This window comes from Acomys russatus, chromosome 28 (assembly GCF_903995435.1).
Source record: "Acomys russatus chromosome 28, mAcoRus1.1, whole genome shotgun sequence".
In the NCBI taxonomy this organism is placed as follows: Eukaryota; Metazoa; Chordata; class Mammalia; order Rodentia; family Muridae; genus Acomys; species Acomys russatus.
In genome coordinates, this window is record NC_067164.1 from 2,634,287 (window position 1) to 2,661,584 (window position 27,298).

Here is a 27,298-nt window from a genome sequence, read left to right on the forward strand (position 1 = left end):
CGCTCCTGAGCCATAGCGCCCAACTGTATTTGATTGACAGCTCTTTGGACCATAAGCCCCAAAACAATGTCTCTGGTGCAGAAAGGCAATGTAATGTCAGAAGTGTACTTGGCAGATTGCCTCGAGATGGTTCATCTAGGGAGATGGTGGGTGTTTTGTGTCCTTGGTCCTAAGACACTTGGTGGGTGAGCTGCATCCCTGTGCCCTTGACTTCTGGACTGGACCCAGTTTGCGAGGAGGACACACACAGCACTCCCACCTCTCCTGCTGCTCTCAGCAGTTCCTCCAGGACGCATTGCCCCTCCGTAGCCCTAAATATTTCAAGCTGCAAATTTAGCATCACTCCTTTTAACTTTGCTAGTACACAACTCTGGTGGGGTCAGGCCACTCTGGTGTAGAACGACTGTCTCACAGGGACTGGGGACTAGAGTGGAACACCTCTCTCCAGGCCCTGGAGTGGCTAACTATGGATAGTGACCCCACTTACAAATCAAAACTGTCTCTCTGACTCTAAGTTAGAGAGAGACGGTGCTCCTTGGCTTCCTGAGCAGCATTCATCTTGTGGACACGGGGTATAGTAGGCACGCCGAGCAGCCTGGTGGACAGCTCCCCACAATGGAGAGGGAATGTGCTGTGAAAGGCAAAGCCCCGGGTACTTCTGCACAGCACAGCTGCTTGCAGCTCACTCTGTCTGCCCCATTAGCAGGAGCAGGGCACAAAAGTCACCAGAAAGTGACACCAGATAGCACCTCAGAAAGTGACAGGAACTGGGAACTTTGAAGGTGGAGGAAACATGGAGCCTTTCAGTCTACAGTACTTTTTTTTTTTTCTAGACAGGGTTTCTCTGTGTAGCATTGGCTGTCCAGGACTTGCTTTGTAGACCAGGCTGGCCTCGAACTCACAGAGAGTGCTGGGATTATAGGCGTGTGCCGCTACGCCCAGCTTCAGTATGTTTTCTTAAGGATTTGCTGTGGACAGTGAGATGATTATTTCACTCCAGACATCAGTGCTTTTCCCTGGAGTTTTTTTTTTTTTTTTTTTTTTTTTTTTTGCTAAACTAAATATTTAGATTAAACTAAAGAACTGTTACGAGTGCCACAGTAGGTCACCGAGCAGGCAATGGCTGTCCCAGTTTTTCATGTTCAGAGCAGCATTCCAGAACATCTGAGAGAATCTTAGCTTGGCTTATTGTGAACAATTTGTGACTTGTTTGTAAATCTCTCTCTATTTTTTTTTCAGCTTGCCTTGATCCTGGATGGGCCAAGATAGGGAAACAACCTCATCCAGTTTAAGACTTCCCACTTAGGTTTGCAGCAGCTAGGCACATGGCCGTTCATCAGCATCCCTCAAGCACTGTCTAGTGAATAGGACTCTAAGTAATCAGTGAGGCCCACAGAGGAGCGCACGCGCACGCACACGCGCGCACACACACACACACACACACACACACACACACACACACACACACACACACACACACACACACACACACACACACAAAGCACAGAGGCGGCTTCCATCACAGAAGCCCAGGGATCGCGGCTCCCAGCCGGAACAGCAGGCTCTAATAACCACGGCAGAGAATTGTCTGGGAAAGCTTGCTCCCTATGGAACTGGGAAATGGTGGCCCATGTGGGTTGTCTGGAGAGTTCAAAGAGGACAACAGTAGCTCCACCCCAAAAGAGGTACATGTTACCAGGGTTCAGTTAAAGACGAAGAATCAGGAACTTTAAAATGCACTCTGAGCGGTCCTGAGAACCCACCTGTTTTCAGGCCCCCATGTACGTGGTCCTATGTGCCCCCTCTGCACAGGCTAGGGAGAAGAGGACTCAAGGGAGGCTCTTGGTAGTGAGGTTCTTGTGTGTGTCCTCTTTGGGGTCTAGGACGTTCAGAGAGAGAAGCTTTCAGCCCAGTGCAATTGTGTGCATGGTTGTGGGTATGTGGTTCCAGGGGCAGAGCCCAGGCCTGGTACACATATGGCAAGTGCTCTCCCACAAGCAGACATCCCCAGACCTCAGTACCTGTTTTTAAGGTACGTACCCTGGAGTGCCCTAGACCCCTGCCTCTAATGACAGATTGGCACCAATACTTTGGCTTTAGGATTCTTCTGTGGTGTTCCCTTTTCTCTAAGCCAAGGGTTGTGTTTCAAGAAGTACCTAGCTGCCAGTCAGAAACTTTTGGTCCTTGAGGTCAAACTGAACATACGTAAGTGATCTGCTAGGTCGGCACAGTGTTACTGCTGGGAATTAAGTTAGCTTTGAGTTAAATTTGAATGCCATTAGGTATTACACACATAATGAATTATATTACATATCATATATATAACATTTATATATTTATTATATAGTCATATATTTATATTATAATATAGAAAAATATAATTATACTGTATTATATAATATATATATAGTTGTATAATTATTATATTATTTATATAATATATAACATAATAAGTAACATACATTCTGTGGTTGGCCAATGACTCTCCATGGACCTTTGCTTTCTACCTGACTTCTATTTTAAACATTTCCTACCTGGTTCTTGGAAGTGTGAGGTGGGAGAGTCCTGGACTGAATTTTGAAACATTTACTGATTATCTCCAGCATCCTAGATAGGTTCCCAGTGGACAGAACATAAGTTGAGAACTCCGTGCTACGGAGAAGGGGACGCGTGAGAGACTCCGCATCAGAAGCACTAGGGACCCAGAGCAAGCTTCATCTGTGCAATAGGACCCAGAGAAGAGGGAAAGGAAGCTGACAAATGCCCACAGCTCTGTCTCTGAGCTCCTGGTGGCTGTGGTAGACAGGAGATAAAGCTCTTCATCTCAAGGACGTACCTCCTGCTGCCTCTGTTCCGGGGTATTAAATTAGCTGTGTTAGCCCCCTCGTGATATAGAATTAAACTGGCAAAAGTTTTGGTAATGACCAGTGTTTGGTAGGAACTGGTGCTATTTGTCATTTGGAAATGCTCTCTCTCCACCCCAATTGTGTCTAATCCCTACCTACACCTTAAGGCCCAGCTCACACCCCACCCCAAAGTTCTCTGAGAACCAGAAGTGGACAATTTTTACCTCCTCGGTCACTGGAAATGTCTAACAAGTCTGAGCAATGAGTCTAGAATGCCACTGTGGAAATTCTGTAGCGTCACACTTTCCCAAGAGCTTCAGAGTGACCTGCTTGTGTCCACTCAGATAATCCGAGAGAGACTTTGCCTCCGAGTCATTACTTACACGAAGAATATTTTAAAGATGAAATGAAAAGCAAAAACGGAGGGGTTCTTCGCAGCAGCACCTAAAGCAGGGGCTGGAATTAAATGAGGCTGAGGATCTTGTGTATGTTCGTGTTGGGCTATCCAGCTGGGCCTAAACATGGTGGCAATATCCCTGCAACAGGAGGACGAGGAACTAAGATGCTGCCCGGTGGCTTCCAAGAATGGTCAAGGCCCTACATTTACTACCCATATGCAGGAAAATAGGAGGAGGAGGAGGACGAGGAGGAGGAGGAAGGAAAGAGATATCAACAGACTTGGAAAGGACACGGAACAGGAGGTCCTGTGCAGACACAGGGGAAAACTGGAGTTACAAAGCCACAAGCAAAAGGATGCTTAGAGCCAGCGGACTCTGAGGAGGACACGGAGGATTCTCCCTAGAGCTGTCAGAGTGGGGGGTGATTTTTTATTTATTTATTTTGAGACAGGGTCTCTCTGCGTAGCCTTGGCTGTCCTGGGTTCACTTTGTAGACCAGGCTGGCCTCAAATTCACAGCAATCCGCCTGCCTCTGCCTCCCGAGTGCTGGGATCAAAGGCGTGCACCACCACCGCCCGGCTGCACCCTGATTTCAAGAATCTGGACTCCAAACCATGGGAAAAACAAGTATCTAGATATTTGCTTTGTGAACGTTTGTTACAGCAGCCATAGGAAACTCATGCAGTGACTGACAAGGTTACAGGCTGGTGGGACAGGAGGGAAAAATGCTGTGGCCCTGGATTCCAGAGACCCCCACCCCACCCCACCCCACCCTGCCCTCAGCCACCATCGGGAGAGGGAAAAGGAGACTTTGCACAATCCCTATGATCTCGGCCACTGTGCGGCTTTCAAGAAAGGTTTCTGAATATCATAACCTCCCTAAAGGTCCTCACAAGCAAAGGTAAAGCCGGACACTTTTCTCTTCGAGACTTCTGACCTCCGGTGAGCTAGCGTTACACTTCTGGAACGCAGCACCTATAAAGCAAATGACTTGCCTTCGAGTGTCTTCGTCTACTTGTCAAGCATTTACCGAGCAGCGACTGTCTTTGACAAACCGTTTAGTCCAACTAAGTACAAAAGTGACACTGGATGTCTCCACATTTGTGTGAGCAGTATTGCAACTTAGGTAAGCTTTTCTAGCCAGAGCTCTGTCATGCCCCGTTTAGATGCCTTGCTCTCTGAAATGGCCCTGGTAGAGCACAGCTGTTATCCAAGCACTCAGGGGACTGAGGTAGGAGAATGAGATTTCCAGCCTGATCTACACTGAGAGATCTTGTCCCTAAAAGAAAGAACATTCTTGCTGTAGTTTTCTGTCTGTTAACAAGGAAGAATCTTCTAAATACTGTAGGCTGAGCGACACATCTTCTCTAACTGGTGGAAGCCACCTACACTAGTCTGTAATCCTTTCAACAAATGAGCTAGAAAAATACTTATTTTAAAGTTAGAGGCCTAAATAATTTCCTTTCATAAAATAGACACTAGTCACGTAGGAAAATACATTTATGTTTTAGAAGTATACTGTGAAGTACTTGAGAATGAAATTTTATGACAGCTACAATTTACCCAATTATTTTAAATTTACCTGACTATTTTAAAGATGTGTGTGTGTATGAGAGTGTGTGTGTGTGTGTGTGTGTGTGTGTGTGTGTGTGTGTCTTTGAAGCAGGGTCCTGTTAACTAGCTACATAGTCTTGGCTGGCCTGGAGCTTGCTAAAACATTAATCTTGAGATTGGTGTGATGAGACTATAGACATCCATGGCATGATTCTTTATTTTATATAGGCTTAAAATAATTTTTAAAAAAGCTGGGTGTGGTGGTGCACACCTTTAATCCCAGGACTCGGGAGGCAGAGGCAGGCGGGCCACTGTGACTTTGAGGCCAGCCTGGTCTACAAAACAAGTCTAGGACAGCCAAGACTATACAGAGAAACTTTGTCTCGAAAACCTCCCCCCCCCAAAAAAAAAAATAATAAAAATTTTAAATAAATAAAAATAAAGTTATGCTTTTAAATGAATAAGGTTATCTTTCCCCCTTACTGACTGACATTGCACCTGTTTTCAGATATTGGCTGTGATAGTCTCAATAAAGGGACTGTGTCAGTCATTAGAAATCCCCTCTATAAGATGCATATCTCTGCTTGCAAGCTCTGATCTTAATTGCTCTCTCAGTTCTATTAATAGAAAGGGAAAGAAGTCACATCTACCAAGAAAAGGCTGAGCATGCACACACATGCGTGCACGTACACACACACACACACACACACACACACACACACACACACACACGCAGCTTTAGCACAGAAAGGGGGACTGCCTTGTTGAAAAAGCAGTGCGTCCATTAAGATGGTGTTTTCTGTTAAGTCACAAAGCACTAAGCATGCTGCCTTCGCTGGTGCAAGGCATTTCATTCACACACATTCAGCATATGCAGAAATTCTGCCGGAAACAGAGGAGTCCAGCTGGGAAAGTGACTCCGAAGCCACCTCCATCCACACAACAGAGAAAGAGAGAGAGAGAGAGAGAGAGAGAGAGAGAGAGAGAGAGAGAGATGCAAGCACTGAGAAGGGACTCACAGTTCCGAGTACAGGAAGTGCAGATTGCCCACATTGTCAATGTAGTTAGCAGGACTCAGCCAGGGCAGGACCAACAGCAGAAGCGCCTTCATTTTCTGAACAGCCTGCTGCCTTCTGGATGACCACCTCCTGCCAGCCCAGTGCAGCCCCTTTAAGCAAATCTGCTCATGTCTCCGCAATCAGAAGATAAACAACAATGCATCTGATTAAGGCATGTTATAAATCATGAGGCTGGAAGAGGATTAGCTCTGGGCATCTCCAATAAGGTGATGGGAGATCGCAGAGACCCACCATGGTTGGCTTAGGCGAAAGGTGGCAGGCTGATGCCTGGGAGAGGGCTGGGCCCCTCCTGCAGGATTCGGACTGGCTCCTGGGAAGCAGCTGGTACATTTACATCACTGGCTGGGAGCAGCCAGGCTGGGAGCGAAGCCCTGTTGGAAAAGGGCATGGGCACTTTCAACTCCACATGGGTGAGCGAATAATCACAAGCCATACTGCAACCTGCTGCAGAGACACTCAAATTAGCATCTCTGGAGCCAAGCCTGGAGTCTCCCAGCTTTGTGACGCCTGCCTCGCAGGAGGTGCAGAAAGCGGAGCCACACCTCCTGGGCATGGATGCCCATTCGGAGAGTGAATCTGTGACATTTTACCCGTCACTATCCTTACACAGGTGATGCCCTGCTGGCTGGATTTGAAGATAGGCTTCTCCGAAAGACCAGGCTGTTTTCTTTGAGACGACCAATGAGCCCTAATGGACAGCAATGCTGTGCAAATGGGGTCTTGGTCTGTGAGAAGAGTCACCCTGACTCTTCCCTAGACTAAGCTCTGGCATTTCATTGCCTGAGTCTCAGTAACTGAACTTGGATAGGGCTTATGTGTGCAAACTCTGGGATGGCCGAGATGCTCCCAAGACTCCAAATTCAAGAAGTCCACCTCGCCAAGTCAAAGGCTAAGTCTTCAGAGAAATAGCTCAAAGGGACGGTTAGATTCCAGATTAATGGGCTGCACCTGTGAGGAAGAGGCAGAGCAAGCTGGGGTGTCTGCAGGTCAGGAAGAACAGCATCAGTTCTATAGTGTCTGAGAATTTGACATCAGAGTCGGGCACGGGGGTGAGGCAGGGCTGTAAGCAGTTAAACACAGGCATGCTTTGTGTGTGCACTGAACACGCAGTCTAGATCAGACATATGCAATCGGGTGACGCCTGACACACTCATTGCCAGTTTTGCTGAAGCCCCAATTTGAATTCTCTGGCCGTTGGCATGCAGGGGTGAGTCAGCGCTGGTCACCAGCAGCATGGGAGGAAGTCGGATTTGTTATTAGGTGCTGAGGTGACAAGCATAAGGCTTGCATTCCAGCTCTGCCTCGTGCTGGGTGTCACAGGCAGGTGGCTTACCCTCTCTGCACTTCTGTATCCTCCTCTGAAAAGAAGAGCAGTAATCACTGGCTGCATTTACCTCAGAATATTTATTGTTATGAAGGTGGAGCCAGGCCACATCAGGGAACAGTAACGAATGGCTCTCAGTAACAGTGACTGGGCCCAGCTGAAGGCTTGTTCATCTTTCTTCCCCTCCTAGACTGAGGAAGATGTTCCGCTGCCATCTTTTCCTAAATGTGGTTTTAGCAAGTGCCAGGACAAGCTCTCCTGAGCTGTGCATACCTTAGAGTAACACCCCAACTCACAGCCAGCATGCTCTCTCTACCCCGTCTTCATGGTGACGTGAATAGACATGACAGGGTGCCACTGACAGTCCACTATGTGTTCTAGGACAAATGAAGGGTTGCCCATTCATTTGTCTCCTTGCATTTCAGGGTGAGTGAATGGACGGATGAGAAAGCAACATAAAAATAAAAGCGTCCGGCCCAGTGTGGTGGCACATGTCTTTAATCCCAACACTCGGGAGGGGCAGAGGCAGGTAGATCGCTGTGAGTTCGAGGCCAGCCTGGTCTACAAAGAGAGTCCAGGACAGCCAGAGAAACCAGAAGCTACACAGAAAAACTGTCTCAAAAAAAAAAAAAAAGCAAGCAAGCAAGCTTCCCTCTTGTTGCTCCTTTGCAGCCACTGCTGGCTGCCCACCAGATGTCTGCTCTTTCTTCTAACAGAACCCAGGTTGGTTATTTGTGGCAGTAACACCCTTGGCCTCTCTTGCAGATGGGTGGTCCTGGATCACAATTCAGGCCAATAAGGTATAAGCAAAATTCTCGGGTAGAGACACTCCAAAAAGGCCTTTAAAGGAAACAGTCTTGGCTCCCTTCCTGCCTTAAACGTCCACGTGATACTGCGGTGAGCAGCCATTTTGAGAGCATGCAGTGATAAGCTTGAGGGTGGACACTAAACTGAAAAACAGAAGGAAGCCTGGATTCCTGATGGCGTCAGGGTGACGTCATCTTAGTCCTAGCCTTGCTACCTGCGACTTTGTGGTCCCTGAGAAAAATAAGACTTCCAGCTCCTTATTTCTATACCACGTGATATCCTCTTGCCTGCCAGATGTAATCCCAATCAGTACGATTCCCTTGGGGATAAAAGCTCTCACTTGCAATAACCTTGCATTGTTCTACGGCTTCCTGGAGAGTAAACAGCCCTAACCCTAATGCGTACGCCAGCGCGTCGCTGCCTGTCCTCTTTGTCCCAAAAGGCACCTCAGATATTCACTTTCATTTCTCATTTTTCCTTTCTCTTCGTTAAACAGAAGGGAGGTTGGATCAGGGTTAGAAAGTCACAAAAATGCTAGGTGTGGTGGTGTATAACTTTTGTCTCGGAGCTTGAGAAGCAGAGGCAGGTGGGTTGCTGTGAGTTCAGGAGGCTGGCCTGGCCTATCTAAGCGAGTTCCAGGACAGCCAGAGTTATGTGGTGAGACCCTGACTCAAAAGAACAAAACCCGATCCAAATCAAATCAAGTCACTGTAAGAATCATGCCAGCGTGTATGTCCTGCCAACCTGAAGTGACCAACCAAGCAGACTAGTAATAGGCTCCCAGGTGCAAAAGTGATACCCTGCTGTGATGTCCTGCCATCTGTGGACAGCCAGCCATACCTGGATTGTACTGAAAACAGAAAAGCACCCTACACAACCCCCGCCACCACCACCACACACACATAAAGTCAAGGTCAGCAGAGAGGCCAGGGCAGATCTTTGAAGAAGATCCTCCCAGGGCATTGGCCAGACTCCTCCTGAGAACCTGCAGCCATGTGACGAGGGAACCAACTGAATAACATTTTCATTCCAGCATCTTTCAAAACACTGAACAATGATCTTTTTTTCCCTTGCCAGTAGGTGCTTAGGTGGGGCGTGTGCCATTATCTACAACTTTTAAAGAGTAAGAGAGACAGCTTTAAAGGGGCTGGAGAGACGGCTCAGCCAGTAAAGGCTAAGGCTTAGAACAGAGAGAGAGAGAGAGAGAGAGAGAGAGGCAGAGGCAGATAGACAGATAGACAGACAGACAGACAGACAGACAGACAGACAGAGACACAGAGACAGAGGGCACAGTGTTTGTCCTGTGAAGCAACTCAGAGTGGGGTGTGTTTTAGCGTCTCTTCTTTAGCCTTCCAAGGTTATTTCCTCAGAAGCCTCTTTCACTAGGACTCAATTATGGTGCTTGATAAATGTCACACAAGCAGATGAGGCTGTCACACAGTGAAGATATGATATTAATTTAAGTATTGCAAGGGGGTAATCAAGCTGGTGTCCATTTATACTTGCAATGACACAAGATATGGAGAGAGACTGACCAGCCAGGCCCTTTGTGGCAGCCCTGTGACATCTCCCGGCATTATACTTTGGTTAGGAATGATGCCGTCCAACTCAACCAGCCCCGCCCTCTTACTGGGAACTCTGAGCAGACACACGTGACATCATCTAAAGGCATACAAGAGGCAGGAATCAACCGCACCAATCAGACTCCACATGCTGGGCCCTGGCTGCCAGCATTCCCAGAGTGCTCTAACCTTGGTCTAGTAGCTCACAGCCACAGTTCATCCTGCATGTTTTCCCAAAGCTTCCCCAAGCTCAGGCTCTGAAGGTCGCTGTGCATAGACGGCCAGAATCCTGGGGAACACCGCATCTGCTTAGAGATGTGGTGCGCCTGTCCCCTAGTTGCAAGTCTACCATCTGTTAAACTTAGTGGGAAGAAGCAGATGCTGCTCACGAGCCTTACTCTCTGACATCATCAGTTTATAAGAGATCATGTACACGGAAGATTTAAGAGTTTTCATCACCAAAAGCTTGGTATGAGTAGTGCATGTTGAATACCTTTACCAGTCTACTCCACAGTGCATCAATATTTAAAGCACAATGTTGGACACCATGATATATTCTTGGAGATGGAGTATTAGCTAGCCCTGGCTAGCCTCGAACTCCCTCGAACTCCTCATCCTTCTGCCTCTATCGTGTAAGTGCTGGGTAACAGGTATGCACCACTGTCCCTGGCTTATGGGGTGCTGGGGATCACACCCAAGGCTTTGTGGGTGGTAGGCCAACACTCTACCCACTGAGCTCCGTGGCCAGCTCAGTAATTTTTGCTAAGCTAAAAAAATGTTTCTACATATATATCTACTAAATAAAGTGGCCATATAGAATGACTTGATGTGATGGTGCGTTTCTGTGGTCCCAACACCCAGGAGGTAGAGGCAGGAGGGTCATCCTCAGTTACAATATAGGGGTCCAAGTCAATTTACTCCTCATGAGAACTTGTCTCAAAAAATGAGAAAAAAAACAAAAAACAAAAACAAAAACCAAAAAGCAAAATGTCTTCACAAATGCTCTTCCCCAGAATGGGGACAGGACAACAGTCCCCAATGACAGGACAACAGCCATGTTATACTCTGGAGGCCCCATGCAAAGAGACGCTTGTCTCCTAGTCCCCCGAGTCTTCCCAGTTCAACAGATGCCTAAAGCAATAGCTATTGAGTCTCCTTAACGTCCCTTCTAAGGGGAGGAAAAGGGGGTCTACTGCCCAGTAATTGCCAAGGCCTGGGAAAAATGGGAGGCCAGGTCCAGGCTTAGCTCAAAATCCTTAGTCTTTGCCAACAAACGCCTGTGCTGGTAATAGAGGGCATCTGTGTATATATTAAGCACTTGATGACTAATGTGTATTTTGGGAAATGCTGGTGTCAACCTACTTAGGCAGCTGTAGTGTGGAGGGAGAGGTGCAAGGGCAGGTGTTAAGGTCCATGCTTCCTTGAGGTGGGGGTTTCCTCCTCAGAGAGCCACAGCTTGAAGAGGTGGCTGAATTTCTGTCAGCCTGGGTTTCTTCCCTCACAGCATATCGTTACCAGTTGTGTGATTGCCAACACTTTCCCCCAGTTTCCTTGAGATGTTCCGGGATGTTGTCATGGGGTAGTGCGGGCAGTGGGATGAAGGGTGGGTTGCTCTCCCTGTAGACCCACAGGTCTGCCATAGTATACCCACACTTGCTATTCTCCACCACTGCCTGGTCACCCTTTGGGAGGAAATATCTAGAAGCTGGAAAGAGTAAGCAATGAGAGTGTTCCCTACAGCCCAGCGGAGTTCAACCCAGAGACCCCATGATGTTGGTTGGGTGCCTCCCAACTGGATTGGATTTACTGGGTTTCTAACCATCAAGAGAACTCCAAGATAATGAAACTTGAGTCGTATGAAGTCAGAAAGCTTGTGATCACTTGTTACCACAGCAACAGGGAACTAATACATCGCAAATAGAAGAAAAGATGACATTACGGCAGGAACGGGGCATTGGCACGTGTGCAGAAGGATTCCCACCAGGACCCTTTCTCCTTAGGTTTCCTATATTTGCTACCCAGCGTGTCCCCTGGTCTTGCCATAATTGGACCAGGACCTACCTTACCTTTGACCTTGGGCTTACTTTCTTCTCCACAGTGCCTCTGACATCTGGCCAAAATTATCAGCAAAGGTCACCACCGTGCTCCCTCCCCATGATCTCCTTTGACCACACCTTCTTTTGGGAATCTGTAGAAGTGGGTCTCTGCCTGAAAACCTACACCGGGAAGAGTTGGCTGGGCACTTAGAGTCCACTGGCGCAGCCAGCATGGTACACATGTGCTAACCATTGTCCCTGAGCCCTTATATGACAAAAGCTCCCATGTTAGAAAGAAGCTACTGAAGTCTCAGAAGACAACACCACAGACTTATGACTTTAGGTGTGTGACCTTTAAACAAATTACATGCGCCTGCCTCTTGCCCTGGCTGTGACAGGAACCAAGATAAACACAAGCCTGCAAATTTCCTCTTACAAAATGACTGTGGTGTTATTGTTCACACTTTGTTAAGCGCCTTAAGTGTACTGAGAAGAGTTCCTCATGTGGAGCAGCCCCAGAGCCACCAGGGAGGCCATCCACACAGGAATGCCCAGGCACACAGGAGCGAGAGGAGACACCCTGAGAAGCAGACACAGAAGCAGGGGTGCCTGTCACCAACAGCAGCAAACACATCTTCCTGCCACCAATGTGTGTGCCTCGGCCAGAAAAGAAACATAAGCAATCATTCAGAGAGTGTCTCTGTTATTTTTATGTCAGCTTGACACAAGCTACGTTCATCTGGGAAGAGAAAACCTCAATGGAGAAAATGCCTCCATCAGATTGCCAGGAGGCAGGCAAGTCCATGGGACAGTTTCTTTATTAATGACAGATGTGAAAGAGCCCAACCCACTCTTAGTGGTGCCACCCTTGTTGCTGGATGCTGTAAGAAAGAAAACTGAACAAGCCAGGAAGCACTGCTCCTACATGCCCTCTGCTTCGGTTCCTGCCTCAAATTCCTGTCTTGGCTTCTGCTAATGATGGGCAGTAGTTGGGATGTGTGAGCCATTTTCTTCCTAAGTTGCTTTTTGGTCATGGTGTTTATCACAGCAATAGGAAGCAAGCTAAAACTAAGGGTGATATTTTTTTCTGAATTTCTCATTTACGGACTTAGTTGGTTTATTTGGGGAAAACCTTGTTATTATAGAATCCAACTCTACACACGATGAACACATGCCAACAAAAAATTAAAATGAAAAAATAAGTAAATGAATAAATATAGATCCACCATTAATTAAAAAGAAAGATGACTTGCTTGTAAAAGGACTTATTTGGGCTCACAGTCTCAGAGGTCTCTGTCCATCCTGGTAAGGAAGGTAGCCAGGAAAAAGAGAGAGGAGAGGAGAAAGCGGACCTAGCATATCCTCAAAGGTATGCCCTAGGTAAGCTATTTTTTTTCCAGCTAGGCACCATCTTCTGTTGCTTCTTCCACCTTCCCAGATGGCACCATTGACTGAGGACCAAGCACTCGAGACATGACTTCGTGGTGATATTCGATATTCAAACCCTAACATTCACACTACCACTTTTCAAAACCATAAACGCATAAGGGCATGAACCCAACCCAATCCTACTTAATGATATTTCCTCACGGTTCATAGCCATAAACACTTGGACTGTGTCTGATTGGAACAGATCCCTTCACTGGTTCCAAAGAGAAAGATTGGGCATCCTGTAGAGTACCAGGGTACCAGGAGCACCAGGCCCTGGGAGATGAGTGCGTCCTTGCTGTACCCTCATGGGTGTCTTACGAGGAGAAAGAGAGGGGTTCCTACCTTGTCTGGAAGTGATGCTGGAGATCACAGCGCTGCAGCACCTCAGTGCAGTGCTCCATGAAAGGGCAGGTGACCAGCAGCTTATTGAGAAGCTTGTTGACCAGGATGCTGGATTTCTTGCAGTGCTGCAGAACCACAGGCTTGCGATCCACAGGGCAGAAGTCTTTCTCCACCAGAAAGTTCGTGAGACACAGGGTGCAGTAGGTATGCCCGCATGGGGTGTCCAGAGGGTCCAGCAATGCTTGTAGGCAGATGTGGCATATGAGGTCATCATCTACATCTTCCGTGTATGTGTAGAAGTGGTTCTCCTCTGGGGAGTGGTTTTGTCCACACACCATGCACAGGGGCTCAGGGCTGGGATCTGGGTCATCAGCAAAGTCTGGTTGGCTCATGGCTGAGTGGGGAATCAGGAAACCCAGGAAAGGAGTATTTCCTCGTGAGCAGGTCAAGGTATTCTAAGAGCTACCCACATGCAAACCTACAAGAGAACAAGGTAGCTCATGTTCACATTATAGCCTGAGGAGGGTAGCACTTGTGTGAGCAAGGGGTGGTGCTGAGCTAGAATGGGCCTGAGCATCCACTCTAGGCTGCTTAGGCAACTAGCTCTGCCTCACTGTACCTCCGGTTTATATTGTAGGAATAATGTGGATCAGCATTATTTCCGTGTTGATGGGTTAATAATCACTTGAGGTCTGCCTACTGGGGAAATGTGTAGATCACACAAAAGAGATATAATTTAATAATAAAATCAATTCTGATGACTCTCTGCTGGCTTTCTCCAAAGCTCAGACATAGTAGGACACCAGAGTCTTCAATAAGTCACCTGCACTGTTGGGTCTTCTGTATTTTTACAATAGTTATGACTTACATTTTTTTTCCTGTCTTCATTACCTTCTTCTCTTGTCCTTGTCACTAGTTAAGTGGCCTCTGAGTTCAAACCTACCATCACTGTGTGTGGCTGCCTTTGATCAGTAAAGGGTAGGTTAATGACAGATCACCTTATAGGCTGATGTGAGGGATCCAATAAGTACATTGACAGCCTTTGATTTTCACGAGGCATACACTAAGTATGAATCAACTACCAGTGACTTTCTTACATGCGTTTCAGAATTGATTTTGTCTTTGGTCTAGCTCTGTTTGCCTAGAAAAGGCAGCATCAGTTCCCCTGGGAGGATCTTTCTGTTTTGTCATAATAGCAGCCTTTGATGAAAGTAGACTTTAATTCAATCATATATTAATATTTCCCATAGCACAGAGATATGTCTTTTTCTTTGAAATAGGAAGAGTTCTCAATGGGATTTTCCCAACATTTGATTTTACACCTCGGAAGCTTCTTAGACAATAAATAGTTATTACCAACTCTAAACCAGGCTGTGGGCTGACAGGGAGACGTCCAAGACATACGGAAAGGATGCAATTTTAGGGAGTCCCCAGTCCAGAGAGGAGGTAGGCGTTCACAAAACTTGGCAGAGGCCAGGTAACCACTGTCAGCCAGAACTCTGCCACTATTTACGGCAGGGGAGCGTTGAGCCTCTTTCCCCTCCCCTCCAAAACAACTCTCTTCTTTTTTCTTTTTCAAAACTCAGTAAACTCAATAAAGACTTTGTACTTTCTACAGGGACATGAAGACACATCAACTACACAGAGGGGGGCCGCATGTGAAAGTAGCACGACAGTCACACACTAAGCTGCCATTTTCTTCTTTTCCAAACATTCTAAGCTTGTTTGTCTAAACACAGCCTTATCTCGGGAAGAAAATGCATGCCTTCCAACATGCACCGAGTCCACTTCGTTGTTTACATTTGTGAACCGAGCTAGGATGCCTGAAACACACTGGACAAGGGGTTGAAGTAAAGCGCCCAAAATGTCAGAGCACAAGAGTTTACTTATCTCCTAACAAGACCACAGATGGCAAAAGGTAGAGGGGTTAAGGAATGGGGAGGCTGCCGTCAGTCAAGAGTGTAAGGAACCCCATTTGTCCTTGGGGTTCCAAGCAGACGCTGGAAGTTCATAGGAAATGCTTCTAGGGAGCCAAGAAACAGTAACAAATAAATCTGAGAAAGTAAATGGGCCACCCCAAAAGTTGTCATCTGACTGGATGGTTCAGGAGGAAGGTTCAGAAGGGTAAACAGAGGCTATAGATCTCTGGAGATTCTTCTCCAGGTCTCTCTCTCTCTCTCTCTCTCTCTCTCTCTCTCTCTCTCTCTCTCTCTCTCTCTCTCTCTCTCTCTCACACACACACACACACACACACACACACACACACACCATGCTTTGCTCCTGTCCTTTCTCCCTTTCTCCTTCTGCTGCAGGAGACAGTCTAACAGAAAACCAGGCTGCATCTCCAGGCACGAGTGAGAAAGCAGCTTCTCATTTTGAGCGCCGTTCCTTTCTCAGAGACATGGTGGCATAGCCTGGATGTGTGGCTTGTAAAGTGCGTTCTGGGAGGAGCCTCGGAGAATGGAGGTGGGAGAAAGCAAGGAGAGACCCTGGCTCGCTTGCATCTCCCAAAACTCCCTGCGTTTCAGGCTTGGACCCAGGGTGCAGCTACCGGGAGGTGAGGATGTGGGACCTTCGAGAGGTGGGGTGTCGGGCTTGCATCTCCCAAAACTCCCTGCGTTTCAGGCTTGGACCCAGGGTGCAGCTACCGGGAGGTGAGGATGTGGGACCTTCGAGAGGTGGGGTGTCGGGCAGGCCATGCGGTCACATTTTCCTTTATTATAAAGGATTGCATAAGGACGTTTCAAGCCCATATAAAATGCTCCTTAAACATATTCCTCTGCACACCCCACAGCTCACTCGCTCGCTCTCTTTCTCCCTTCTTCTTTTTCCCATTAATCCCCTTTGTATTTTAGTTCTTCTGTAAGTTGCCTCAGTCATGGTGCCTGCACAGCAATAAAAAAGTAAGACACAAACTAAGGTCTTTCACTATCATAACACAAAGCTGACTAGGGCATGACTCTCCCCTACCCTGCCTGCTTCCTTGGCAATCACATTCTTTATAATATTCTGCACTAAGAACCTCAGCTTACAGCAAAACAAACAATCAAACCAAAACACAAACAAACAAACAAAAACCAACAACAACCCCGACCCCCAAAACCAACCTCAAAACAAAACAAAAACCCCTAGGTCACCAGACTAGATAAAATTCCATTCACGAGTAGATTTCTATGATTCTGTGTTAATAAGGAGAAAATGTTTTTGTTGTGTTGTGTATGTCAGTGTGTGTGAGTGTATGTGTGTATATATGTATGTGTGTGTATGTATGTATGTGTGTCTGTGTGTGTGTTTACATGTATGTGTGTCAAAGTCTCACTATATACACAGATCAGGCTGGCCTCAAACTCAGAGACCTGCCTGCCTCTGCTTTCTGACTGCTGAGATTAAAGGTGTGCACCACCACGCCCATCTGGATGGATGTTTTTATAACTTGGCTTCTTGACAATTTGCTTAGCATTTCCAGTGTGCTAGGCACTGTGCTGAGGACATTATTAGACTGCGTCATTTTATCCTCACAATGCCTCATGACATTTTTGCTTTTAATTAAACAGATCAGGAAACTAGACCTGGGCACCTAAGTGACTGGCCAGTCACACCGGGAAGGAAACAAAGCAGGCTGGGCCGCCAGACTCCCTCCTCCTAAACCTTGCCACCCTTCGTCTCCCAGCATCCTTCTCCAGGATGAAATGGCCAAAACTCCAGTGGTGTAACTACTTCAATAGAAAGGGCCTAGGGAATCAGAAGGGTTTCAGTCTCTGTAGGTCTCACTGGAAGGAGAGATGCCAACATTCTGAGGAGGCAGAGTCCTTGCCACTAAGGAGAACTGGAGTGCTGGGGTGGGGGTGGGGGACCACACAGAATGACCTTAGCAAGGTTAGCAAACCTCCTTGCAGGCGTCATCCTCCCCTCCCCTACCTTACCTCTCTTCCCATCCTCTGGACCCCTCTCCCAGCAATGAACCCACTGGCTCTTGGCCAGATGGTAAACCAATTTCTTAATGTAATGTTAATGTAAACACTGCTTATATATATTTTCTGTGAATTTACTATAGACTAAATAAAGTCTACATAAATAAAAACGGACCATAAGAGAGGGCTGGCTGAACACACAGTTTGGGCTCTACAGCAACGAACTAGATAGACTTTAGAAAGTAGGATTTCTTGCATTTACCTGGCAGTTCTCTTCCTGTCTCTATCTTACAGAACATATGGCATCTTGTTGTAACATGTAACAGATCCAGCTTTTAGACATCTACGAGCCAGGCTGCTCTACTGACACGACAGGATAAAGAACCATTTAACCTAATGGATAAAAGCTTTTCTTCCCTAGCAAGAGTAAAGTCAGGGCCGAGGTGGGTCGAGAGTATTTATTTAAATACTCTCAGTATGGTAGGCCAGCCCTTCTGAGTGAGAATTAGTCTCCCTGGGGCTCCTGCCATCTCCAGGATACACAGTATTGTCTATGGAGATCATCACAGAGCACGTGCAGTTCCTTCGTGCTTTGGTATTTGAAGATATGTCCTTTTCTGGACTGAGATGGGTTCACCCACTATTTCTTCAGGTTTCTGGTCTCTATGAGGCTGACTGACTCTCCTCAGCAAGCACCCCAATTTGTCAGTGTGTCTCCTACACTGCCTAGACAGGATGAGCTCTAAAATCCCAGGATGGAGAGAGGCTGACATCTGTATCCTGAGCTGATCTTCAGCTGGCCTGTGATGTTCCCTTAGATGGCTGTGCATGTGGGGGGGAGGGGAGGAGGGAGAAAGAGATTCTTCAATGTGTAAGGACTCTAAATTCATGGATTCGGGATTCAACCAATCACAGGTTAGGGTAGAGGAAGGGATCTATGCTAAATATGCAACCTTCCCCCTCATTATTTTTCCTAAAAATTCAGCACGACTGTGCTTGTTAAATGCAAACACTGCACTGTCTTGGAGAAGGGCCTTGAACATCTGTGGATGTGGGTGTCTGTGGGCGGGAAGAGAGTTCTCGAAGCATCTACACTGCAGAGGGACAGCAATCTCTCCGTAGGTAGACAGACAGACGGATGGAGAGACAAGGTCGAGGGTTGTAAGGGGAAGCATGGAGCTTGTAAAAGCATAAACCACGTCTGTAGACACGGTTGAGAAGAGGAAAGCTGCTTTGTGGCTTTATATAACAGAAGGAGGCCTTTGGCACCCAAACAGCCTGGCCCACAGCGTTCTGTTGTCCCTAGTAACATGGCATGTGGGACGATGTTTCGGGCTATTTTATTAATCTCATTTTTAAATATATATACGACACATAATGCAAGAAAACAGCGCTGGAAACAAATGAAACAGTCACTCAGTAATATTTTTCTCACCAAAGCACAAACATTAAAATTCACTAGCATGTTTCAAGTCTGTGGAAGAGAGAGAGAGAGAGAGAGAGAGAGAGAGAGAGAGAGAGAGAGAGAGAGAGAGAGAGAGAGAGAGAGAGCACCTTCTGGCTTCACCCACAAAAGACACACAGCACTAGAAAAGTGTCTGAGGAGAATGCTTGTCATCCTGGATGGTGACAGTTGCCCCAACTCAGGGAAGAGACAGCCCTGCCTACAGAAAACTCCTATCACATTCTGTTGAGAACGCCCTGTTGAATCCATCCCTAAATAGCAGGCACGCTTATCTCACTGGTGCTGTGTTGAGCCTCGTTACAGGGGAGAGGAGAGAGACTGTGATAGTAATTCCTAAGTAAGCACCGATTACTACTCCGATCTTTACATTTAGTCTCTGTCCTTTGTGTCTCACCATGGCAGCACATCCAGGTGTTCCCAGAGAGGGTTAAGTGAGGGATGAAGTGGGCATGCTGCTCTCTGGTTGGTGTCCTGACCTGACTGCAGAGTGGGAACAGGCACTGAGCTGAACCCCAGCATTCATCTCTCTCTTCTCGGGCTTCCTGACTGTGAATGCAACGTGACCAGCGCCTCACACTCACTCCTGCCTCCCCTGCCATGATGAACTGCACCCCTTCAGAAACAACAAAAACAACAAACCCATCTTTCCACAGCAATGGAAAGTCTAATATAAAGCCTATTAAAATTGTGATTACCGAGCTTTTCCGTGGTTGTTATTGTTCTTTAAACTTTGCACCCCAAGGCTAGTGTCTCACTTGCTTTACAGGAAATCAAGGCCTTATCAGTATTTTTCTTAGAAGTTTAGGTAGGGAAAGTGGGGTGTCGACACTGTGGCTTACACCCAGCCCTGGGATTAACTGCCTTGGTGAGCCTTCATTATTTTCCTTACCTCATCCCTGGTAGCCGGCCAGGTACAATGAGGAAATGGTAGAGTTGGCCAGTGCGCCGCAGGTGTGCCACTGACCTGTAAGCAGGCTCTAACCCAATCACAGCTCTACCTCAGTTCGTGCTTGGGAGAGACACCAGGTACACGATTTGCCAAAGGGCTCCCCCAGAGGGTTCCCCAAGACAAGAAGGAGGTGAAGAGCTCTGGTCCAGGGAGGACGACGATGAAGCAACTGGGCCTGGCAGAAGCTTTGCTGAGTGAGTAGGTGACAGCCCAACCAAATGACAATTCTCTCCATCCAGGACGTCGCCCAGAAGGTGGCAAACAGTAGGGGCTCTACCCCTACCGGAGAGGCGTTCATCTCATAACTTGGGGAAGGATGGGGCCAGGGTCTCACCACGTAGTTCAAGCTGACAGTGATGGCGCCATCCACCTGCCCTGCCCCCCCGAGTGCCAAGATTACGAGGGTCTAAGCCCACACTGGGCATCACTTTGTAAAGATGAGTTAAAGTTGTTCAAACTTTTTACCCCTCAACTAATCCCAGTGTTTTACAATGCATTTAAACTGCGTATAGACTAAACCTATAGCAAGTGATCACTCAGGTAACTGAGCTCCAAGAAATGAGTTGGGGGAGAAGGGCTTGGAGAGAGGGCTCAGCTGCTGAAGTGCCTGCCTTGAAACCACAGGAGCCTGAATTCATGCCCCAGATCCCATATAAAACAAAAAAAAAAAAAACAAAAAACAAAAACAAAAACACCAGGCAAACAAGCAAACAAACAAACAAAGCCATCCCTTTGGCTTGAGCTTTAATCTCATACCGGATTCCTGAGTCGCTCTAGCCTGATGGGAAAACTCTAGGTCAAATGAGAGCCCCTGTCTCAGGAAAACAAGGTGGATGGTGCCTGAGGAATGACACCTAAGGTTGTCTTCTGTCTTCCACATAGGCATGGGTGCAGCCCCGCATACATGCACGCCCCCCCCCCATAAACATAAACACTTCCCTGGGATGTGTGAGGCCCTGAGTTCGGGCCCTTAGCATCACAAACAACAGAAGGAAAAGGACACCTAAAAAACAAACAAACAAACCCAGGTGTACAGTTTTGTTGATGATGCTTTAAAACGTGAGGGGGAGCCACTGGTGGGCAACATGGTGACTCAGCATTTCAAAGTGTCCCCTGGGCCCGCAGCCACCCCAGCTGTAGCTGGGACACTCAGTCCTATCCACATGGAGAAGTCCAGTGGACCAGTGCAAATAAGTGTCCCGCAGTGGCCCTGGCTACCTGGTCTCCCTTTCTCTAAAGGAATCTGCCTGGCAGGCACATTTGACTCAATGGTGGCCTGGCCCTGGATGAAGCTCCTAAAATAGATAGTTACGGCGTGGGAAGTAATTCCCAAAGTTGAGATAAGCCCCTCCCCTCTCTTTCTTAACCTTACTTATGCCTCAAATTTCAGATCCATCCGGTGAGCATTGAAGATGCCTGATTTTTTAAAAATAGGCACTGACTATGAACTAAGATACATTATTCTTTGCCTTACAGAATTGTATATAGCTGGGAAAACCAGGCACTTCAATGACCTGAATATGAAGAGTCACTTATGGGATTTAAAAAAAAATTATCTTCAAACTAAGAGACAGGGTTGGAGGAGGAATCTGTGTGTGCACAGGGGAAGGCTGGGCCCTTCACCTTGGGAAACAGAGGCAGGTACTCACAGCCTGTTGGGAGGGCTGCGGTTACTTCCACTTCAGTTTAACTTCTAAATCAATGGTCTCAAAGAGGGAGCAAGAGACTCATTACCGAAATCTGCGAATGGCAGTAGCCTGCACAGTGTTTCAAACACTAGAACGAACAGAAGAAAAATATAAAGGGTCTCCACAGAGGTCAGAATCTGCCAGGAAATTACAGAACCGAACAAGAGACGGCAGAACGCATCTGGAGTCCATAACTGGGAACGCAGATATTCAGAAAGGGGCGGGGGGGGGGGGGGGGACAAGTCAAGGGATGCGGTTGAGTGAACAGAGTCCCCTGTGGTTAGCCAATTACAAATGAGCTCTGGAGGCCAGGGGCTGGCTTTTCACAGCCTTCCAGAAAAGAACGTTATCTCCCTTGACAGCCGACCTCACCACTCTGGCCCTGGATGTCACGGTGCACCTGCCATCTTTGGGTCGGTTTGTAAGTGCTCTGCCTCAGATAAGATGGCCTCCCATGTCCTAGTCTCTAACATGGACGCCTGCAAACAATACACAATTAAGGCAGAGCGTGTCCTGTCAGCAAGGGCTCCATGACTACCAAGCGTCACCCCGACTCCTGGGAAGCCCTGACTTTAAAGAAGTGTGGACGAGAAATGACCTCCAAACTGCTGCTCTCCCCTGTCAAAGCTCACCACAGCAGGAAGTGGCTTTCTTGTCTTGTCTTTTCTTTAAAAAACATAACCAAGTTGTAGGCAGATGAATACATGAAGAAATACACGTGAATTCACAACCGTTTCCAACTATGTCAGTTCTACAGATGTGTGCTGACTGCCCTGAGCATGACCAGCATTTGCCTTGAACTCTGTGGGGTCTTCTAGAGAGAATTCAATGCCATCTTCATGAAGTTTGCATTTAGTTAGGAAACTAGAGGTGGAGCAATGGCATGATGCAGTCAGCAAACACAGTAAACAGCCTGAGAGGAGACACACCAAGAGAATTACATAGTGAGGCCCAGGAAACTTAATGGGTCGCCTGGCTCCTGGGAAGGCTCACAGGAAGGGCCTGGAGGCTAGGGACCGTGGCTCAGTTGGTAGAGTGCTGGCATAGCACATACACATCTCGGAGATCAGCCTTCAGGACCACATATACTGGTCTTGGGTGGTACGTCCCTTAATCCCAGCACTCAGGAAGTGGAAATAGGAGGATTAGAAGTTCAAGGCCAGCCGGGCATGGTGGCTCACGCCTTTGATCCCAGCACTCCGGAGGCAGAGGCAGGTGGATCTCTGTGAGTTCAAGTCCAGCCTGGTCTATAGAACAAGAGGAACCCTGTCTCAAAAAACCAAACAACAACAACAACAGGTTCAAGGCCATCCTCACCTATTAGGGAGTTCAAGGCCATCTTGGGTTACAGGAGACCCTGTCTTAAAAGCATGACAAACACAACCCCAAACAAACAAAAGTAACTAGGATTTTGATAAATGAGGTGAAATCCTGAGAGGGAAGAGCTTAGCCAAATACTTCCACCAAGGACAAAAATGCACACAGGTTGGTGGCTTCTATATGACGGTTGGCTGGTTGGTTGGTTTTTCAAGACAGGGTTTCTCTGTGTGGCTTTGGCTGTCCTGGACTTGCTTTGTAGATCAGGCTGTCCTCGAACTCACAGAGGTTCACCTGCCTCTGCTTCTCCAAGTGCTGGGATTACAGGCGTGCACCACCTCACCAGCGACTCGACGTGATTTTTTTTTTAAATGTGTTTATTTCTTATGTATACAGTGCTTTGCCTGCATGCGCACCTGCAGGCCAGAAGCAGGCATCAGATCCCATTATAGATGGTCTGAGCCACAATGTGGTTGCTGGGAACTGAACTCAGGACCTCTGGAAGAGCAGCAGGGACTCTTAACCTCTCAGCCATCTCTCCAGTCCCCTCTACGTGATTTTAAAACACTTTTTGAATGTTTTATTTATTTAGAAGTCACAGTTTTGTTTTTTTGTTTTGTGGGGTTTTTGCTTTTATTTTTGTTTTGTTTGAGTCAAGGCCTCACTATGAGTGTAGCCCAGCTGGCTTGACACTTACAGTGTGACCTAGGCTGTCTTCGGACTATTAATCCTCCCTCAGCCTCCCAAGGGCTGAGCTTACTGGTGTGAGCACTGTGCCTGGCTTAGAAATGACAAGATTTTGGGTTGGGCAAGGATCTTAGGGTCTCATTAAGTAGGGAATTGCTAGCGCACCATACCTAGGGGTGATATGTCAGTCACTATTCCAAGCACTTCCAGTGATGGGGGTCTGTGTGGTTTTCAAAAGTGCAGGTTCTTTCTGCTTTGGTTGTTGGTTCCTGTTCTGTGTTTCAGTGTTCAGCATATGTCATGCTGCCTTCCAACCATGATCTCTGTGCCCCAAATTGAATACAGCATTGGTGGCTCTCCCTCATCTTTTCTTTCTGTCTCTGTGCCTTCCAACTGTCCCCGTGAGCAGTGCAGGTGATGGCAAAGGGTCTCTTGGGCCATTTTCAAATTTGTCAAGGTCCCTTGAAGCAGTGGGAGTTGGAAGCAGACATTTATCTGCTTATCCTGGTGTGGGAGATCAAGTTTTGTGGTTCCACGTCTACTGGAAGGGCCACCGGGGCACAGAGCGGGAAGTGCGCACATCTCCTAGTGGGAAAGGATGAAGCATGGGGTTCCAAGTGAGCACTGACCAAAGTCTGTGTCACAAGCTCTCTGGTCTAGCCTCGGGTGTGGGAAAAGGAGACTTTCTCCACAATAGGTGTGCTGCTCTTTTAGCTGGGCTGCTGGCACCAGGCCAGGTGGCAGTGGGGAGCTCAGGGCTCCTGAGACCAAACCAGGCAGCGAAGGGTGGCTCCCACAGATTGGCACTGCACTGGGTGGAAGTGAAGAGGAGAAGCTTGCAGCAGCCGGGCAAGCTCTAGTTTCATGGGGTCCAGCAACGAAGTGTTTGGGGAAAAGGGGAGCCCTTCTTTCACCAAATGTTAGAGCTCTGACTAAACAGCCAGTCTCAGATGTCCTTCAGTGAAGTAGATGTTGGGGGATGAGAGCGGAATCCTGGGAAGAAGAAGAAAGACCTGCCACAAGGAGGAGGGAGAGGTCCTGAGGGAAGGAAAGAAGGCCGCCATGGGTTAGCCGGAAGAGAGGCACATGGCTGGCGTGGATGGAGAATTCTGCCCAGATGAAGAACATTAGCAAGGATTTGGGACTATAGATGGGAGGTAGCTTGATAGAGGTTATGTAAAACAGATGGCATGGGATTGAGGCAGGGATCCTAAGCCTGCCTCAATATGGGAGGTAGTTTAGAGGATTGCTATCTGCCCTGCCCCAAGTTAACTAAGGCTATTTTAAAATATAGCAAGTGTCTGTGTCTTAGTTGATTGTTAGCTGGGCATACTGATAATACTAATAATACTGGTAATTTAAAAACAATAAGTGGCACTCAATGTAGGCCTCGAACTCATGACCCTGAGAATAAGAGTCTCATGCTCTACCGACTTTGCTAGCCAGGCCTACTATAATACAGATAATTAAAAAAAAAAAAAGAACGTAGATAGTGGTCACCACTTTATTTCATGTGAACCAGGGACTTATTTTGTTGTTGTTGTTGTTAAGATGTATTTGTTTATTATTTATACAGTGGTCTACATGTACAACTGCAGGCTAGACAAGGGCATCAGGTTACATTATAGATGGTTGTGAGCCACCATGTGGTTGCTGGGAATTGAACTCAGGACCTTTGGAAGAGCAGTCAGTGCTCTTAACCTCTGAGCCATCTCTCCAGCCCTGAACCAGAGACTGATAAACTTTGGGCAGTGGGGAGGGGCTTTGAGGACGAGTGTCTCATTGGCTGGGACTTAGGATGCTGGCAATGCTCTATTTACATGGGGAAAGGTGACAGGTGACAAGTTCATATGACCCGCCACCTGTGGCCACCTGAGGGTGTCACATGTTCCTGAGGCAGGCATGGAAACAAGAAGAGAGCTTTGTCCCACATCTTCCATTCATTCTCAGGATGGGATTTTAAATCTCAAGTTTGATATTTAGCTTAACTTATTGGGTTTGAACAATCACCATCTTGATAGTCCCATGATGCCAGTTCCTCTGGAGGCATGGCCCGCAAGCCCCAAAGTTTCAGTGATGTGATAACCTCTGAGAATATGACCTGACCTGTCTTCTATTACTGCCTATGTTGGCTTCTCCTATCTTCTTTCTATAGATTTTCCAGTGTTGAAGGGAAGAATACATTAGATCCTTAGAGCCCCAAACCCTGCTACCCCATCTTGAACATAGGAATAAAGGATGGTCGTGGTAAAGGCTACCAACTCTCATTCTTTCTTATCCATGCTTCTCTTAATATGTCTGTACCAGAAGTTCTCAGCCTATGGGTGGTGACCTCTTTAGGGTTGACCAACCCTATGCCAGGGGTTGTATTTCAGACGTCCTGCATATCAGATATTTCTATTATGATTCATAACAGTATCAAAAGTACAGTTATGAAGTAGTAACAAAATAATTTTATGTCTGGGGGTTCACCACATATCAGGAACTGTATTAAAGGGCCAAAGCGTTAGGAAGACCGACACGAAGATTTCTCCAGAAACAGATAGAGATGGCTGTGTATAAGAACATCAGCTACAGACTGAGTCCCCACTCAAGGATGTGTCCGTGGTTACCCCCAGGACTAGGAAGCTGAGCTAAGTGGGAAGTTTGCCTTTGAAGTACGCCATCAAGTGCTGGCTCTTGAGATGAGATCATCCTGGATTACCTGAGTGATCTCTAAATCTGGTATCCTTAGGAGACACAGAAGCGAAGACAAGGGCCAGAAGAGGAGATAGTGTGAGGACTTAGCCACCCAGCAACTGCCCTCTGGACCCACCAAGGCTGGAAGAGGCAAAGGTAGATTTCTCTCTTTCCTAAATCCTTCAAAGATGGGAATGTGGCCCTGATAATGTTTTGATTTCAAATTTCTACACACTCTAGAGCTAAAATAATGAATGAAGTTATTATGGTCTTTAGCTGGGGCAATCCTAACAGACTAAGCCAGGAGACTGCGTATTCCTGGAGGTGAGTCCCACAGGAATGAAGTAAGTATTCCCAGTGTCTTGCTCCAACCCTTCCCTATATGGCTAAGTGACAGGGTAAACACTTGGAGATGGCAGCCACCGAGACTCCTGTTCTCTTAAGGATAGAAATCTTTCCCCAGTGTAAAAAAAAAAAATCTAATTTCCTTTTAGTTCACTAATAAGCTATAGTGCAGATGTCTTTAGAGGTGACTGTGGAACCAATTTACAAGGACTTCCAGGGGCCACTGATGGAATGGCTGAGTGTGTGTGTGTGTGTGTGTGTGTGTGTGTGTGTGTGTGTGTGTGTACTGTGGGAGATGTCACACGAGCATGATCATAACACTTAACGAGGAGCTTGAAAACACAAGGTGACTCATGTGCTAATGTGAGGAGGGTGTAGAGACTAAGCATGCGGCATTCTAGTCAAAAGAGGCCACGTGCCTGGCAGTCTGTAGTCACAAGCAAGTTATACAAATCATCTCAACAGATAGCAATGCCATCGCTAACCCTCCCATCATGCATGGGCTGTTGCCATGCTGTGTGCCAAAAAGCTCTTAAAGCAATTCCTAGAGAGCTTCCATTCAGCTGCCGGTGAAGTCTTCTGTGTCCCCGTGACAAATGCATCAAACACAAGAAGCAAATCCGAGTCACTGGGAAACAATGTAGTGGTTAAGTAAACCTGTTCCAATGTAAAACTGTTGTCAAAAAACAAAAAACAAAAACAGAACAACAAGAAGAAAACACTTGTGGCACACAGTTGAATGGCACGAGTTGACCCACAAGTAACGACAGGGAATGTGGCTCCCTGGGTAGGGAGGAGGAATTCTTTGAGCAGAGAGGGAAGAGAAGGAATGAAATGCCCATCGTAAAACCTGCATGTGTCCAGGGTGGGAGTCACCT

The 27,298-nt window shown here is 47.2% G+C and overlaps 1 protein-coding gene across 2 annotated transcripts in view; it reads right to left on the reverse strand.

Moving 5' to 3' along the window:
* Lnx1 (ligand of numb-protein X 1) overlaps nucleotides 1-27,298 on the reverse strand; it is a 106,908-nt gene that overhangs the window by 74,066 nt on the left and 5,544 nt on the right. Inside the window, exon 3 of one of the 2 annotated variants that reach the window (XM_051170275.1) lies at nucleotides 13,380-13,857. In XM_051170275.1, the coding sequence (XP_051026232.1) occupies nucleotides 13,380-13,771 (392 nt within the window). In that variant the 5' untranslated portion in view covers nucleotides 13,772-13,857. Of the gene's footprint in view, nucleotides 1-5,817; nucleotides 6,316-13,379; nucleotides 13,858-27,298 lie in introns of those variants that run through there. The other variant, XM_051170276.1, reaches the window with a different exon arrangement.